Genomic DNA, 19022 nt, shown 5'->3' with positions numbered 1-19022 from the left:
AACACACATTATATATATATATATACACTATTATACACATTATATATATATATATATATATATACACTATTATATATACAAACACACATTATATATATATATATATACACTATTATACACATTATTAAACACACACACTATATATATATACATACACACACACACCCACACAGTAACAATACACCCTGTTACACACTCAGACACAGTTAAAGCCCAGCCGAAGGCTTCCTGAAACACACACACTATATATATACATACATACACCCACCCACCCACACACACACACACCCACCCACACACAGTAACAGTACACCCTGTTACACACTCACAGTTAAAGCCCAGCCGAAGGCTTCCTGAAACACACACACTATATATATACATACATATACACCCATCCACACACACACACACACACACCCACCCACACACAGTAACAGTACACCCTGTTACACACTCAGACACAGTTAAAGCCCAGCCGAAGGCTTCCTGAAACACACACACTATATATATACATACATATACACCCACCCACACACACACACACACACACACACACACACACACACACACACACACACACACACACACACACACAGTAACAGTACACCCTGTTACACACTCAGACACAGTTAAAGCCCAGCCGAAGGCTTCCTGAAACACACACACTATATATATACATACATATACACCCACCCACCCACACACACACACCCACACACCCACACAGTAACAGTACACCCTGTTACACACTCAGACACAGTTAAAGCCGAAGGCTTCCTGAAACACCCACAGAACCAAAAAGGTGAAGTTTCGTTCCTCCAGTCTTATCATTGGAAGTAGCGTTCTCTCTAGTGGTGATCATGGACATTACACATTTCTGTTTGGTCTATTTGTTCAGTTGAAGGCAGCATTGGCATGGAGCGGCCAGCAGAGGGCACTGCCACACAGTCATTATGTTCAGCACCTTTACTTCCACTACCCCAGTCCGCTTTCCTCTATATTACGACACTGACATCTCAACACTAGAATATCATTTAAAAACTCTGATATTATCATTAGATATATGCTATTCAATATCAATAAGATTATATAACACAGGGACAACATAATCCCGGGGAGAATGGCATGCCAGCTTCCCTGCAAGATGTAGCCTCTCTCTACACAATGAGAGAATGAACATGAGCATTAGACTGGATGGTGTGAGGGAAGGATCTAAAAGCTTATCAGATTTATTCCAAATGAAATTCAGCTATTGGTCCAGTCCTGGTGTACACGCAGGGTGCGGATGGCGGTGTGACGCGGGTTTTGGTAACCGTTGTGACGTCTGTTGGGTGATGCAGTTCCGCTGAGTCCCGGCCTTAAATCCCTCCAATAAAGTGGATTAAATATGGTAGAATGGAGGCCTGGGGCTACATCGCTGTATAACCATACAACTCTATCACCCCGTCGTGGCACTGCTCTCCATCTGCCCGGGTCACTCACTGTCTCTTAATGCCCCACACACACAGTCACACACACACAGTCACACACACACACAGTCACACACACACACAGTCACACACACACACAGTCACACGCACACACACACACACACACACACACACACACACACACACACACACACACACACACACACACACACACACACACACACACACACACACACACACACACCAAGGAATGTTGAGTTAAACAAACCATACAACAGAACAAGTAGCCAGCCAAACAGAGCAAGTAGCCAGCCAAACAGAACAAGTAGCCAGCCAAACAGAACAAGCAGCCAGCCAAACATAACAAGTAGCCAGCCAAACAGAACAAGCAGCCAGCCAAACAGAACAAGCAGCCAGCCAAACATAACAAGCAGCCAGCCAAACAGAACAAGTAGCCAGCCAAACATAACAAAGCCAGCCAGCATAACAAACAGAACAAACAAGTAGCCAGCCAAACAGAACAAGTAGCCAGCCAAACATAACAAGCCAAACAGAACAAGCAGCCAGCCAAACAGAACAAGCAAACCAGCCAAACAGAACAAGCAGCCAGCCAAACATAACAAGCAGCCAGCCAAACAGAACAAGCAGCCAGCCAAACATAACAAGCAGCCAAACATAACAAGCAGCCAGCCAAACAGAACAAGCAGCCAGCCAAACAGAACAAGTAGCCAGCCAAACAGAACAAGCAGCCAGCCAAACATAACAAGCAGCCAGCCAAACAGAACAAGCAGCCAGCCAAACATAACAAGCAGCCAGCCAAACAGAACAAGTAGCCAGCCAAACAGAACAAGTAGCCAGCCAAACAGAACAAGTAGCCAGCCAAACATAACAAGTAGCCAGCCAAACAGAACAAGTAGCCAGCCATGGAGATCTGGCCCCCCGGGGAAGAAACATTGCAGAACTAGCTCTATTTTGGTGGCCTCTAATGAGAGATGGAAATCTGGCCCCCCGCGGTAGAAACATATCAGAACTAGCTCTATTTTGGTGGCCTCTAATGAGAGATGGAGATCTGGCCCCCCGCGGTAGAAACATTGCAGAACTAGCTCTATTTTGGTGGCCTCTAATGAGAGATGGAAATCTGGCCCCCCGCAATATGACCCCCCGCGGCAGAAACATATCAGAACTAGCTCTATTTTGGTGGCCTCTAATGAGAGATGGAACAGAACAAGCAGCTCTATTTTGGTGGCCCTAATGAGAGATGGAAACAGAACATCAGAACTAGCTCTATTTTGGTGGCCTCTAATGAGAGATGGAGATCTGGCCCCCCGCGGTAGAAACATTGCAGAACTAGCTCTATTTTGGTGGCCTCTAATGAGAGATGGAAATCTGGCCCCCCGCAGTAGAAACATATCAGAACTAGCTCTATTTTGGTGGCCTCTAATGAGAGATGGAGATCTGGCCCCCCGCGGTAGAAACATTGCAGAACTAGCTCTATTTTGGTGGCCTCTAATGCCTCGAGGTTAAATTCACTTAAATTCAATCCCTTTTTGACAGCACCCCTTTTGATTTGAACATATTTGTAGAAGGGTTCAGAAAGTGCCTTTTTGGACCCGGGTGCCAAAGGAGGTAAAGATGCTCAATGTCGACATATTTTGCATACCCCACCCTACCATGAGACATCTTCCTCAGTGGAAAAGATAAACAGATGAAATGGATATCATTTAAAAGCTTTCAGATTGGTAAAGTGGAAGTATTGAGTAGAAAGATTACTGAAAATGTATGAATTCAGTGTGTTGTCAGTTGACAAGGCGGCGCACAATGGGCCCAGCGTCCGTCCGGGTTTGGCCGTCATTGTAAATAAGAATTTGTTCTTAAATTGACCTCGTTAAATAAAGGTAAAACAACCAAACAGCAGTAGTATTCTAACAGTAGGGAAATTAGGGAGCAAAATTAATGTCTCTTTCACTGATGCAATTCACCTAAAAGATCCATTCAAAAAAGAGCTGTTCGTTTGCAAACACATCACATCACTAGGCTACACTGAAGAGTGTCTGTAATGATCACTGTGCTACACTGAAGAGTGTCTGTAATGATCACTAGGCTACACTGAAGAGTGTCTGTAATGATCACTGGGCTACACTGAAGAGTGTCTGTAATGATCACTAGGCTACACTGAAGAGTGTCTGTAATGATCACTGTGCTACACTGAAGAGTGTCTGTAATGATCACTGTGCTACACTGAAGAGTCTCTGTAATGATCACTAGGCTACACTGAAGAGTCTCTGTAATGATCACTAGGCTACACTGAAGAGTGTCTGTAATGATCACTGTGCTACACTGAAGAGTGTCTGTAATGATCACTAGGCTACACTGAAGAGTCTCTATGATCACTGAAGAGTCTGTAATCTGTAATGATCACTAGGCTACACTGAAGAGTGTCTGTAATGATCACTAGGCTACACTGAAGAGTCTACAATGATCACTAGGCTACACTGAAGAGTCTCTGTAATGATCACTAGGCTACACTGAAGAGTCTCTAATGATCACTAGGCTACACTGAAGAGTCTCTGTAATGATCACTAGGCTACACTGAAGAGTCTCTGTAATGATCACTAGGCTACACTGAAGAGTGTCTGTAATGATCACTAGGCTACACTGAAGAGTCTCTGTAATGATCACTAGGCTACACTGAAGAGTCTCTGTAATGATCACTAGGCTACACTGAAGAGTCTCTGTAATGATCACTAGGCTACACTGAAGAGTCTCTGTAATGATCACTAGGCTACACTGAAGAGTCTCTGTAATGATCACTAGGCTACACTGAAGAGTCTCTGTAATGATCACTAGGCTACACTGAAGAGTCTCTGTAATGATCACTAGGCTACACTGAAGAGTCTCTGTAATGATCACTAGGCTACACTGAAGAGTCTCTGTAATGATCACTAGGCTACACTGAAGAGTCTCTGTAATGATCACTAGGCTACACTGAAGAGTCTCTGTAATGATCACTAGGCTACACTGAAGAGTCTCTGTAATGATCACTAGGCTACACTGAAGAGTCTCTGTAATGATCACTAGGCTACACTGAAGAGTCTCTGTAATGATCACTAGGCTACACTGAAGAGTCTCTGTAATGATCACTAGGCTACACTGAAGAGTCTCTGTAATGATCACTAGGCTACACTGAAGAGTCTCTGTAATGATCACTAGGCTACACTGAAGAGTCTCTGTAATGATCACTGAAGAGGCTACACTGAAGAGTCTCTGTAATGATCACTAGGCTACACTGAAGAGTCTCTGTAATGAAGAGTCTCTGTAATGATCACTAGCAAGTCACTAGGCTACACTGAAGAGTCCTGTAAATCACAGGCTACACTGAAGAGTCTCTGTAATGATCACTAGGCTACACTAGTCTCTGAGATACAGTCTCTGTAATGATCACTAGGCTACACTGAATTCTCTACAATGATCATGAAGAGTCTCTACAGGCTACACTGAAGAGTCTGTAAGTTTACACTAGGCTACACAGAGTTAATTAAAACTCATTTTTCAACCACTAGGCTACTCCACAAATGTCTTGATAACAAACTATAGTTTTGATCAAGCTACACTGAAGAGTCTCTGTAATGACCACTAGGCTGAGGACATCTACTCTTAATGTGACACTGAAGAGTCTCTGTAATGATCACTAGGCTTTTTCCACACAATTCTCTGTAATGATCACTAGGCTACAGACAGATTATTTCACTTATAATGATCACTGTACACTGAACAATTCCAGTGATCACTAGGTCACTGAAGAGTTTGTAATTATCATAGGCTACTGAAGAGTGTCTGTAACTGTGTCTCTAGGCTTAAACAGTAATGATGGCTACACAAGAGTCTCTGTAATTTCCAGAAAATTATGTTATGTCTTTACTGAAAGTGATTCTGATAGGCTAATTGACATAAGTTCTGATGTCATTGCTACACTGAAGAGTCTCTGTAATGATCACTAGGCTACACTGAAGAGTCTCTGTATTTCACTAAGCTACACTGAAGAGTCCTTCAAACCACCCAGTGAATCCCAGGAAAATACAAATAAGATCTTTGATCACTTGAGATCATGGGAAAATGGTCAAAAGTCAGAAGTTTACATACAGAGTTATTAAGACTCATTTTTCAAAATAAATTCTCCTGTTAACAAACTGTAGTTTGTCAAGTCTGGACATCTACTTTATGTATTCCTTTTTCCAACAATTGTTTAAAGACAGATTATTTCACTTATAAACTGCCTGAAGGTACCACTAAGTTGACATCTGTACAAGAAAATATGTATGTCTTTAGAAAGTATAAACACCATGAGACCACGTGGAGTATTTCAAGTCCATCAAACCAGTGTGCCTCTTCAAAAGAAATCAGCCAAGCTGATAGGCTAATTGACATAATTTGAGTCAGTGGAGGTGAAAACCTTCAAACCCAGTGCCTCTTTGCTTGACATCATGGGAAAATCAAAAGAAATCAGCCAAGACCTCAGAAAATAAATTGTAGACCTCCACAAGTCTGGTTCATTCTCGGGAGCAATTTCCAAACGCCTGAAGGTACCACGTTCATCTGTACAAACAATAGTACGCAAGTATAAACACCATGAGACCACGCAGCCATCATACCGCTCAGGAAGGAGACGCGTTCTGCTTTGCTGCAGGAGGGATGGTGCACTTCACAAAATAGATGGCATCATGAGGGAGGAAATTACGTGGATATATTGACACAGCATCTCAAGACATCAGTCAGGAAGTTAAAGCTTGGTCGCAAATGGGTCTTCCAAATGGACAATAACCCCAAGCATACATCCAAAGTTGTGGCAAAATGGCTTAAGGACAACAAAGTCAAGGTATTGGAGTGGCCATCACAAAGCCCTGAACTCAACCCTATTGAAAATTTGTGGGCAGAACTGAAAAAGTGTGTGCGAGCAAGGAGGCCTACAAACCTGACTCAGTTACACCAGCTCTGTCAGGAGGAATAGGCCAAAATTCACCCAAATTACCGTGGGAAGCTTGTGGAGGGCTACCCGAAACGTTTGACCCAAGTTAAACAATTTGAAGGCAATGCTACCAAATACTAATTGTGTACTGTATGTGTATGTAAACTTCTGACCCACTGGGAATGTGATGAAATAAATAAAAGCTTAAATAAATAATTCTCTCTACTATTATTCTGACATTTCACATTCTTAACATAAAGTGGTGATCCTAACTGACCTGAGACAGGAAGTACATTTTTACTGGGATTAAATATCAGGACTTGTGGAAAAACTGAGTTGAAATGTAGTTGGCTAAGGTGTATGTAAACCTCCGACTGTAACTGCGTTGTATGATTTCTGAATGGCAAAGGGAGATGTACTTTATCCAGTCAGCTGGGCACCTTTTATAAACGAGTCAACACGAGCTGTTTGGTCATCAATCAAAGAACACTAGATAGCCCAAGAGCCACGAAGTCGGGGTGCACAGGCTATGAAACACACAAAAGAAAAATAGATGAATGTGCCACAAAACAATAATTAAGTGGATTTCAAGTCATTTGTTAACCTCTTACATTACCTGGGAGACGAGAGGATGAATAAACACCATGATCTCCCTCTGTGAAAGTACATTTGGCAGCAGCCAACCACAGTTCACTAAAATAACACAGGTAGGCGGGACCGACAGCAGACTGACAAACCAGCAGTGTTTCACGTCACTGGCTTTGTGATTGACAGGCGCCTGTCCCATCAATAGATCTCTAGAAGAGTCGTGTCGTTTGTTCTAGCGCGAGAAGGCTGTACAGACGTTTCTGACTAGCGAATCGAAACGTTTGAAATGAAAAGAAGCCCAGTTCATTCATGAAGTGGAGCTGATGGAAAACATGGGACAGTGCAGATACAAAGTGTGGCAGCAGAATGACGACAAACAGTTGACAAACAGTTGACAAACAGTTGACAAACAGTTGACAAACAGTTGACAAACAGTTGACAAACAGTTGACAAACAGTTCACAAACAGTCCTTCTGTTTACATACTTTGAATCTGCACTGGTCTTCTGGTGTTTTTGTAAAAATGTTCAGTGTAAATTGTTACAAGTTGTCCTTGTTCATAGAGGTGTGTGGTTTGTTTAACGTTGCAATCGTTGGTTTTTGTTTGACATACATTTGAAAGTAAAAAACATGAGGATCAGTGTCATTCTGTTACCGTGGAAATGCCCCACATACAAACACGCACACACAGACTCATACAAAAGCCAAAACGTGCGCCAACAAAAGGCAGAGCTTGTGAGAACTCCTCAGGTAACAGAAGTAACCCAGACAGAAGTTAGTAACTGTCACATCGCCAGTTTATGCGTTTAGCTGAGAGAGGAGACCTCCAAGGGATCCATTTACACTGCTGTCTGGAGTACATCTCCCTCTGTCCCTCCCTCTGTCCCTCTCTTTGTCCCTCTCTCTGTCCCTCTCTCGGTCCCTAGCTATCCATCTCCCTCTGTCCCTAGCTATCCATCTCTCTCTGTCCCTCCCTCTGTCCCTCTCTCGGTCCCTAGCTATCCATCTCCCTCTGTCCCTCCCTCTGTCCCTAGCTATCCATCTCTCTCTGTCCCTCCCTCTGTCCCTAGCTATCCATCTCCCTCTGTCCCTAGCTATCCATCTCCCTCTGTCCCTAGCTATATCCATCTCCCTCTGTCCCTAGCTATCCATCTCCCTCTGTCCCTAGCTATCCATCTCCCCTCTGTCCCTCCCTCTGTCCCTAGCTATCCATCTCTCTCTGTCCCTCCCTCTGTCCCTAGCTATCCATCTCCCTCTGTCCCTAGCTATCCATCTCTCCCTCTGTCCCTCCCTCCCTCTGTCCCTAGCTATCCATCTCCCTCTGTCCCTAGCTATCCATCTCCCTCTGTCCCTAGCTATCCATCTCCCTCTGTCCCTAGCTATCCATCTCCCTCCTCTGTCCCTAGCTATCCATCTCCCTCTGTCCCCTCCATCTGTCCCTAGCTATCCATCTCCCTCTGTCCCTAGCTATCCATCTCTCTCTGTCCCTCCCTCTGTCCCTCCAGCTATCCATCTCCCTCTGTCCCTAGCTATCCATCTCCCTCTGTCCCTCCCTCTGTCCCTAGCTATCCATCTCCCTCTGTCCCTAGCTACCCATCTCCCTCTGTCCCTATCTCCCTCTGCTATCCATCTCCCTCTGTCCCTAGCTATCCATCTCCCTCTGTCCCTAGCTATCCATCTCCCTCTGTCCCTAGCTATCCATCTCCCTCTGTCCCTAGCTATCCATCTCCCTCTGTCCCTAGCTATCCATCTCCCTCTGTCCCTCCCTCTGTCCCTAGCTATCCATCTCCCCCTGTCCCTCTTTCATACAGCCTGTCTGAATGTCAACTAAGAACAAACCTGCTGCCTCTTTCTGTCTCCTCTTTCTTTCTCATTTCATGGCTCACAGCAACAGAAAGCGTGGAGAGGGAGCCAAGCAGAGTGACAAGACATTTGGCAACGCGCCTCAGTGTGTGTTTGTCTGCATGTGTGTGTGTGTGTGTGTGTGTGTGTGTGTGTGTGTGTGTGTGTGTGTGTGTGTGTGTGTGTGTGTGTGTGTAGAACGGAAAAAAACAAGGATCTATTAATCCCATTTAGTGTCTGCCTCTGTCTGTAAGGCCCAATGGATGTGTTGGTTGAAGGCTGAGAGACAGAGGTGTTGTGGTCCCTGCTGTGGTCAGGCAGTCTGTTCCCACTGATGACAACACTGTATATCTCTGGCTGTGGCAGGACTGAGCAGCCCAAGGTGACTAGAGCTTAGCCATGCTCTCAATCTTTCTCTGCATCTTTCTCTCCCCCCATCTTTCGCCCTCTCTCCCTCTCTTCATCAGTCTCACCTCCCAGACATATCCATATCTCCCCAGGTTACACAGCTGGCCTCTCATTAGCTTCAAAACCATTCATCGTCCATAACTTCATCTGCCAGCTCCATCAACAGAGAGAGGGCAGACAGAGTGAGAAGGCAGAGAGAGAGAGGGCAGACAGAGTGAGAAGGCAGAGAGAGAGAGAGAGAGGGCAGAAAGAGTGAGAAGGCAGAGAGAGAGAGAGAGAGGGCAGAAAGAGTGAGAAGGCAGAGAGAGAGAGAGAGAGAGGGCAGAAAGAGTGAGAAGGCAGAGAGAGAGAGAGAGAGATGGCAGAAAGAGTGAGAAGGCAGAGAGAGAGAGAGAGAGAGGGCAGACAGAGTGAGAAGGCAGAGAGAGAGAGAGATAGGGCAGACAGAGTGAGAAGGCAGAGAGAGAGAGAGAGATGGCAGAAAGAGTGAGAAGGCAGAGAGAGAGAGAGAGAGAGAGGGCAGAAAGAGTGAGAAGGCAGAGAGAGAGAGGAAAGATAGGGCAGAAAGAGTGAGAAGGCAGAGAGAGAGAGAGAGAGAGAGCAGAAAGAGTGAGAAGGCAGAGAGAGAGAGAGAAAGAGAGGGCAGAAAGAGTGAGAAGGCAGAGAGAGAGAGAGAGGGCAGAAAGAGTGAGAAGGCAGAGAGAGAGAGATAGGGCAGAAAGAGTGAGAAGGCAGAGAGAGAGAGAGATAGGGCAGAAAGAGTGAGAAGGCAGAGAGAGAGAGAGAGAGAGATGGCAGAAAGAGTGAGAAGGCAGAGAGAGAGAGAGAGAGAGAGATGGCAGAAAGAGTGAGAAGGCAGAGAGAGAGAGAGAGGCAGAAAGAGTGAGAAGGCAGAGAGAGAGAGAGAGAGAGGGCAGAAAGAGTGAGAAGGCAGAGAGAGAGAGAGAGAGAGAGAGATGACAGAAAGAGTGAGAAGGGAGAGAGAGAGAGAGAGATGGCAGAAAGAGTGAGAAGGCAGAGAGAGAGAGAGATAGGGCAGAAAGAGTGAGAAGGCAGAGAGAGAGAGAGAGAGAGAGAGAGATGGCAGAAAGAGTGAGAAGGCAGAGAGAGAGAGAGAGAGAAGGAGAGAGAGAGGGCAGAGAGAGTGAGAAGGCAGAGAGAGAGAGAGGGCAGAGAGAGAGAGAGAGAGAGATAGGGCAGAAAGAGTGAGAAGGCAGAGAGAGAGAGAGAAAGAGGGCAGAAAGAGTGAGAAGGCAGAGAGAGAGAGGAAAGAGAGGGCAAGAGTGAGAAGGCAGAGAGAGAGAGGAAAGAGGGCAGAAAGAGTGAGAAGGCAGAGAGAGAGAGAAGAGAGAGGGCAGAAAGCAGTGAGAAGGCAGAGAGAGAGAGTGAGAGAGGCAGAAAGAGAGAAGGCAGAAGAGAGAGAAAGAGAGGCAGAGAGAGAGAGAGAGAAAGAGAGGGCAGAAAGAGTGAGAAGGCAGAGAGAGAGAGAAAGATAGGGCAGAAAGAGTGAGAAGGCAGAGAGAGAGAGAGAGAGAGAGAGAGGGCAGAAAGAGTGAGAAGGCAGAGAGAGAGAGAGAGAGAGGGCAGAAAGAGTGAGAAGGCAGAGAGAGAGAGAGGAAAGATAGGGCAGAAAGAGTGAGAAGGCAGAGAGAGGAGAGAGAGAGAGAGAGGGAGAGAAAGAGAGAGAAGGAGAGAGAGAGAAGAGATAGAGAGGGCAGAAAGAGTGAGAAGGCAGAGAGAGACTCAGAGGAAAGGGAGGGCAGGCACCATAAAAAGAGAGAACTCAGATTAAGGGGGATGCAGCACCAGTGGGAGAGGAAAAAGAAATAACTCAGAAGGGGGTGGATAGCTGAACTCAGATTAAGGGAGAGATACAGGATAACTGGATGAGGAGGAAGATGAGGATGAGATGAGGAAAAGATAAAAATGGATGAGGAAGAGGGAAGAGAAAGAGGACAGATAAAGAGGAGGAAGGATATACAGCACCATAACTCAGATTAAGGGGAGGAGATACAGCACCATAACTCAGATTAAGGGGAGGAGATACAGCACCATAACTCAGATTAAGGGGAGATACAGCACCATAACTCAGATTAAGGGGAGGAGATACAGCACCATAACTCAGATTAAGGGGAGGAGATACAGCACCATAACTCAGATTAAGGGGAGGAGATACAGCACCATAACTCAGATTAAGGGGAGGAGATACAGCACCATAACTCAGATTAAGGGGAGGAGATACAGCACCATAACTCAGATTAAGGGGAGGAGATACAGCACCATAACTCAGATTAAGGGGAGGAGATACAGCACCATAACTCAGATACAGCACCATACTCAGATTAAGGGGAGGAGATACAGCACCATAACTCAGATTACATACAGCACCATAACTCAGATTAAGGGGAGGAGATACAGCACCATAACTCAGATTAAGGGGAGGAGATACAGCACCATAACTCAGATTAAGGGGAGGAGATACAGCACCATAACTCAGATTAAGGGGAGGAGATGCAGCACCATAACGCAGATTAAGGGGAGGAGATACAGCACCATAACTCAGATTAAGGGGAGGAGATACAGCACCATAACTCAGATTAAGGGGAGGAGATACAGCACCATAACTCAGATTAAGGGGAGGAGATGCAGCACCATAACTCAGATTAAGGGGAGGAGATACAGCACCATAACTCAGATTAAGGGGAGGAGATACAGCACCATAACTCAGATTAAGGGGAGATACAGCACCATAACTCAGATTAAGGGGAGATACAGCACCATAACTGAGAGCCACTGAGAGTCAAGAGAAGGAAAGTGACCCATTCACCATGGTACTGATGAATCTCAGCAGCAGCAACTAATAATGGCACCGCACTCCCTTTGTCCAGTACACTCATAAACCAACACAAACACTAACAAAACGTATGAACATCTAACGCTTTGTAAAAGAAAAGGGATCAAATGTTGTGTGTGTATCATCACCCAGTTTACCTTGTCACCTCGTCGTCTCCTAGCATGCTCTTGGGGACGGGGGAGTAGTGTCCAGGCGTGGCGGGGGTATGGGGCCGGCTCAGGTAGTTGGAAGGGCTGATATGGTTGTCCATGTGAGGGGAATACGCTAGAGAAATAACACACACACACACACACACACACACACCCTGTATCAATATAATGAGTCTCCGCCTCAGTGTGTAGATAGATAGTGAGTCAACATTAGCGGCTAATGCTAAGAAAAAATGATAAAATGCTGCTTAGTGAGGGAGGCGCTAGGCTAATCGCTAACTTCACGTTGAGCCGACCCTGGTACAGACAGAGGCAAAGCAGGATACTATAAAACACATGCTTTATGGCTCTTCTGACAGGGGGAGGTTCTCTCCTTCAATGAAGACCACCTTCAGCAATGGCACAAGCACCACCACAGAACAATCAATAACATTGTCCAGGTGAAATACTGGAACGTTCCCCCTGACACTGGACAGGACTGGCCCCATAGGCAACACGGAACGTTCTGCCTGGTTCTAGACGGGGCTGGCCCCATAGGCAACACGGAACGTTCTGCCTGGTACTAGACGGGGCTGGCCCCATAGGCAACACGGAACGTTCTGCCTGGTACTAGACGGGGCTGGCCCCATAGGCAACACGGAACGTTCTGCCTGGTACTAGACGGGGCTGGCCCCATAGGCAACACGGAAAGTTCTGCCTGGTACTAGACGGGGCTGGCCCCATAGGCAACACGGAACGTTCTGCCTGGTTCTAGACGGGGCTGGACCCATAGGCAACACGGAACGTTCTGCCTCGTTCTAGACGGGGCTGGCCCCATAGGCAACACGGAACGTTCTGCCTGGTACTAGACGGGGCTGGCCCCATAGGCAACACGGAACGTTCTGCCTGGTACTAGACGGGGCTGGCCCCATAGGGCACGGAACGTTCTGCCTGGTTCTAGACGGGCTGGCCCCATAGGCAACACGGAACGTTCTGCCTGGTACTGGCTGGCCCATAGGCAACACGGAACGTTCTGCCTGGTACTAGCGGGGCTGGCCCCATAGGCAACACGGAACGTTCTGCCTGGTTCTAGACGGGGCTGGCCCCATAGGCAACACGGAACTTTCTGCCTGGTTCTAGACGGGGCTGGCCCCATAGGCAACACGGAACGTTCTGCCTGGTACTAGACGGGGCTGGCCCCATAGGCAACACGGAACGTTCTGCCTGGTACTAGACGGGGCTGGCCCCATAGGCAACACGGAACGTTCTGCCTGGTTCTAGACGGGGCTGGCCCCATAGGCAACACGGAACGTTCTGCCTGGTTCTAGACGGGGCTGGCCCCATAGGCAACACGGAACATTCTGCCTGGTACTAGACGGGGCTGGCCCCATAGGCAACACGGAACGTTCTGCCTGGTTCTAGACGGGGCTGGCCCCATAGGCAACACGGAACGTTCTGCCTGGTTCTAGACGGGGCTGGCCCCATAGGCAACACGGAACGTTCTGCCTGGTACTAGACGGGGCTGGCCCCATAGGCAACACGGAACGTTCTGCCTGGTACTAGACGGGGCTGGCCCCATAGGCAACACGGAACGTTCTGCCTGGTTCTAGACGGGGCTGGACCCATAGGCAACACGGAACGTTCTGCCTGGTTCTAGACGGGGCTGGCCCCATAGGCAACACGGAACGTTCTGCCTGGTACTAGACGGGGCTGGCCCCATAGGCAACACGGAACGTTCTGCCTGGTTCTAGACGGGGCTGGCCCCATAGGCAACACGGAACGTTCTGCCTGGTACTAGACGGGGCTGGCCCATAGGCAACACGGAACGTTCTGCCTGGTACTAGACAGGGCTGGCCCCATAGGCAACACGGAACGTTCTGCCTGGTACTAGACAGGGCTGGCCCCATAGGCAACACGGAACGTTCTGCCTGGTACTAGACGGGGCTGGCCCCATAGGCAACACGGAACGTTCTGCCTGGTTCTAGACGGGGCTGGCCCCATAGGCAACACGGAACGTTCTGCCTGGTACTAGACAGGGCTGGCCCCATAGGCAACACGGAACGTTCTGCCTGGTACTAGACAGGGCTGGCCCCATAGGCAACACGGAGCGTTCTGCCTGGTACTAGACAGGGCTGGCCCCATAGGCAACAAAGTACGGTATACTCAGCTAGTCAGCGGGACAGACAGTGGGTCACCCACGGTATACTCAGCTAGTCAGGGTGACAGACAGTGGGTCACCCACGGTATACTCAGCTAGTCAGGGGGACAGACAGTGGGTCACCCACGGTATACTCAGCTAGTCAGGGGGACAGACAGTGGGTCACCCACGGTATACTCAGCTAGTCAGGGGGACAGACAGTGGGTCACCCACGGTATACTCAGCTAGTCAGGGGGACAGACAGTGGGTCACCCACGGTATACTCAGCTACAGTCAGGGGGACAGACAGTGGGTCACCCACGGTATACTCAGCTACAGTCAGGGGGACAGACAGTGGGTCACCCACGGTCAGTCAGGGGGACAGACAGTGGGTCACCCACGGTATACTCAGCTAGTCAGGGGGACAGACAGTGGGTCACCCACGGTATACTCAGCTACAGTCAGGGGGACAGACAGTGGGTCACCCACGGTATACTCAGCTACAGTCAGGGGACAGACAGTGGGTCACCCACGGTATACTCAGCTAGTCAGCGGGACAGACAGTGGGTCACCCACGGTATACTCAGCTAGTCAGGGGGACAGACAGTGGGTCACCCACGGTATACTCAGCTAGTCAGGGGGACAGACAGTGGGTCACCCACGGTATACTCAGCTAGGCAGGGGGACAGACAGTGGGTCACCCACGGTATACTCAGCTAGTCAGGGGGACAGACAGTGGGTCACCCACGGTATACTCAGCTAGTCAGGGGGACAGACAGTGGGTCACCCACGGTATACTCAGCTAGTCAGGGGGACAGACAGTAGGTCACCCACGGCATACTCAGCTAGTCAGGGGGACAGACAGTGGGTCACCCACGGTATACTCAGCTAGTCAGGGGGACAGACAGTGGGTCACCCACGGTATACTCAGCTACAGTCAGGGGGACAGACAGTGGGTCACCCACGGTATACTCAGCTACAGTCAGGGGGACAGACAGTGGGTCACCCACGGTATACTCAGCTAGTCAGGGGGACAGACAGTAGGTCACCCACGGTATACTCAGCTAGTCAGGGGGACAGACAGTGGGTCACCCACGGTATACTCAGCTAGTCAGGGGGACAGACAGTGGGTCACCCACGGTATACTCAGCTACAGTCAGGGGGACAGACAGTGGGTCACCCACGGTATACTCAGCTACAGTCAGGGGGACAGGGACACCCAGACTCAGCTACAGTCAGGGGGCAGACAGTGGGTCACCCACGGTATACTCAGCTACAGTCAGGGGGACAGACAGTGGGTCACCCACGGTATATTCAGCTAGTCAGGGGGACAGACAGTGGGTCACCCACGGTATACTCAGCTAGTCAGGGGGACAGACAGTGGGTCACCCACGGTATACTCAGCTACAGTCAGGGGGACAGACAGTGGGTCACCCACGGTATACTCAGCTAGTCAGGGGGACAGACAGTGGGTCACCCACGGTATACTCAGCTAGTCAGGGGGACAGACAGTGGGTCACCCACGGTATACTCAGCTACAGTCAGGGGGACAGACAGTGGGTCACCCACGGTATACTCAGCTACAGTCAGGGGGACAGACAGTGGGTCACCCACGGTATACTCAGCTACAGTCAGGGGGACAGACAGTGGGTCACCCACGGTATACTCAGCTAGTCAGGGGGACAGACAGTGGGTCACCCACGGTATACTCAGCTAGTCAGGGGGACAGACAGTGGGTCACCCACGGTATACTCAGCTACAGTCAGGGGGACAGACAGTGGGTCACCCACGGTATACTCAGCTACAGTCAGGGGGACAGACAGTGGGTCACCCACGGTATACTCAGCTACAGTCAGGGGGACAGACAGTGGGTCACCCACGGTATACTCAGCTACAGTCAGGGGGACAGACAGTGGGTCACCCACGGTATACTCAGCTACAGTCAGGGGGACAGACAGTGGGTCACCCACGGTATACTCAGCTACAGTCAGGGGGACAGACAGTGGGTCACCCACGGTATACTCAGCTAGTCAGGGGGACAGACAGTGGGTCACCCACGGTATACTCAGCTACAGGCAGGGGGACAGACAGTGGGGGGTATACTCAGCTACAGGCAGGGGGACAGACAGTGGGTCACCCACGGTATACTCAGCTACAGTCAGGGGGACAGACAGTGGGTCACCCACGGTATACTCAGCTACAGTCAGGGGGACAGACAGTGGGTCACCCACGGTATACTCAGCTACAGTCAGGGGGACAGACAGTGGGGGTATACTCAGCTACAGTCAGGGGGACAGACAGTGGGTCACCCACGGTATACTCAGCTACAGTCAGGGGGACAGACAGTGGGTCACCCACGGTATACTCAGCTAGTCAGGGGGACAGACAGTGGGTCACCCACGGTATACTCAGCTACAGGCAGGGGGACAGACAGTGGGTCACCCACGGTATACTCAGCTACAGTCAGGGGGACAGACAGTGGGTCACCCACGGTATACTCAGCTACAGGCAGGGGGACAGACAGTGGGTCACCCACGGTATACTCAGCTACAGGCAGGGGGACAGACAGTGGGTCACCCACGGTATACTCAGCTACAGTTAAATAGCCAGCCATTCACCCTGCTTCTAAACAGGAACCCTTCCTCCTTCATAAGGAGTCTGGCTCAGATTGGACCTACTACTGTAAACTCTATTCTAATGCCTATTGGTCCAGATATAGGCCCACTGTACGCACTCCCTCCCCACTAACTCACTGTGCCCATTGGATTAGCGCTGTAGCTATTGGGGTCAGCAGCCAGCAACACGCTGGGTCTGCGTGGCCTTAATGATTACATTTGTCTTTTGTCCTATATTCCTCTCAGACCCACAGACACATGTTCTGTCATAATACTACTGACCCTTTACACAGAATTTATACAATAACAACTTGGACCACTAGCAAATTAGCCCTTTGAGGATGCTAGTGGTTATCTATGGTAACAACACAGGGAAGCTAATAATTAGCATTTTAACCCTTTTTTGATGGGTTGCTAGTGGTTATCTATGGTAACAACACAGGGAAGCTAATAATTAGCATTTTAACCCTTTTTTGATGGGTTGCTAGTGGTTATCTATGGTAACAACACAGGGAAGCTAATAATTAGCATTTTACCCCCTTTTTGATGGGTTGCTAGTGGTTATCTACGGTAACAACACACGATTGCTAGCATTTAGCATGCATCCGTTTGAGAAGCTAGATGTATAATGTTTTCATTGATTAGCTTGAGTCTGTAGTTCTGTGAAGTTGTGTATCGATGTAGCATCCCTCCGTGGGAGTTCCACACCACACGGCTCCCTTCACATAACCAAGGCCGCGTTCGGTAGCCAAACGTTGCAGGTAGAAATGCCACGGATAGAGCCATATTGTAGGCTACATGTCAGAAAAGCATGTTTATTCTACATCGTCTATTAGCATCTGAACATAACAAAACGTCCTGATGAACACTCCCCTGCTGTCACAGCTACCCTGGGATAATTGGAAACCATGGGATGTGTGTGTACTTGAATATGTGTGTGTGTGTGTGTGTGTGTGTGTGTGTGTGTGTGTGTGTGTGTGTGTGTGTGTGTGTGTGTGTGCGCACTCACAGTTGGTGATGTCGGGGGGAGCGAAACTGTCGTTCATGAAGACACTGGTGGGCTTCGCCACTTTCAAGTAAACCACATCAGGGGTGTTTTTCAAGGCTGCCACGGCATCCTCGTGACTCACTTCCTCAAGGCAAGCGCTGTTTACCTGGAGGGGGGGGGGCAGTCAGACGGCTCATCAGTTGGTTATATACAGGAGACATGTCAGGCAAACCAACTGCCATCGTTTCCAAAACAAGCCACAATCTAACTTAATCGAAGTCAAGTACTTCAAGGGGATCTTTTTAAGTTAAGGGTTTGTTAAGTTAAGCTATTGTATCAGGTGAAATTGTAAGGCGATTAGTGCTCTGACCTGAGCAAGTCAACGGTAAAGATGAAATGATGTGGTCGTCATGACACTGTGCCATCAAAACCAGCCAACTTTCTTTCCTGCACTCATTTTGGCTATGAATAACATGTTAAGTAATTGTACAATTCCTAACTATCCCAATCTTTTATTTTCCTCAGTAGTGTGAAAGGCGGGGGCGGGGGTGGTAATATCTCCATCTGAATTAAAGGGAAAGTCTCATTGTGTAATTTGGATCAGGAGAGTCAATCAGGAATCAGTCTCTACTGTGGCAATTAGTGTAGACGACTTCTGAATTACCTTTAAGATGATTGGAGGAACTTTGGGAGACTTGTTTACTTCACTTTTGTAGATGATCTACCTCACTTGCTTTGGCAATGTTAACACGTGTTTTCCCATGCCAATAAAGCCCCTGGAATTGAATTGACTTCCTGACAATCGTCCAGAAACATCCCATAATATATCACTGTGATGTACAACGGGATGTCTCTGGACGATTGTCACATGACACACTGACAGACAGACGTGGAGATAGCGAACGCCAAACTGTATCTACCAGAGAAGAGGACATGGTGAGACTCCACACAAATAACCAACCCATAATGAGATACTGCTGTACCTACAAACCAATCGAGTTGACTCCATACCGGTACCCCATGTATATATATATATATATATGTATATATATATATATAGCCACAGCTGT

The 19022-nt window shown here is 48.3% G+C and overlaps 1 protein-coding gene across 14 annotated transcripts in view; it reads right to left on the bottom strand.

Annotated features, from left to right (window-relative positions):
* The window catches only part of LOC118396031 (disks large homolog 1-like), a 356822-nt gene that overhangs the window by 77501 nt on the left and 260299 nt on the right, over positions 1-19022 (bottom strand). For all 14 annotated transcript variants that reach the window (XR_008065634.1, XR_008065635.1, XR_008065654.1 and 11 more), the window contains 2 exons: positions 17974-18118; positions 12222-12348 (listed from right to left, as the gene is read on the bottom strand). Coding sequence is in view for 2 of the 14 variants with exons in the window: in XM_052464722.1 (XP_052320682.1) it covers positions 12222-12348; positions 17974-18118 (272 nt within the window). In the remaining 12 variants the exon portion in view is untranslated. The remainder of the gene's footprint in view (positions 1-12221; positions 12349-17973; positions 18119-19022) is intronic.

Source organism: Oncorhynchus keta, chromosome 1 (genome assembly GCF_023373465.1).
Source record: "Oncorhynchus keta strain PuntledgeMale-10-30-2019 chromosome 1, Oket_V2, whole genome shotgun sequence".
NCBI classification, from domain to species: domain Eukaryota; kingdom Metazoa; phylum Chordata; class Actinopteri; order Salmoniformes; family Salmonidae; genus Oncorhynchus; species Oncorhynchus keta.
The sequence above is the reverse complement of the archived record's forward strand: the minus strand, read 5'-3'. Positions and strand labels throughout refer to the sequence as shown.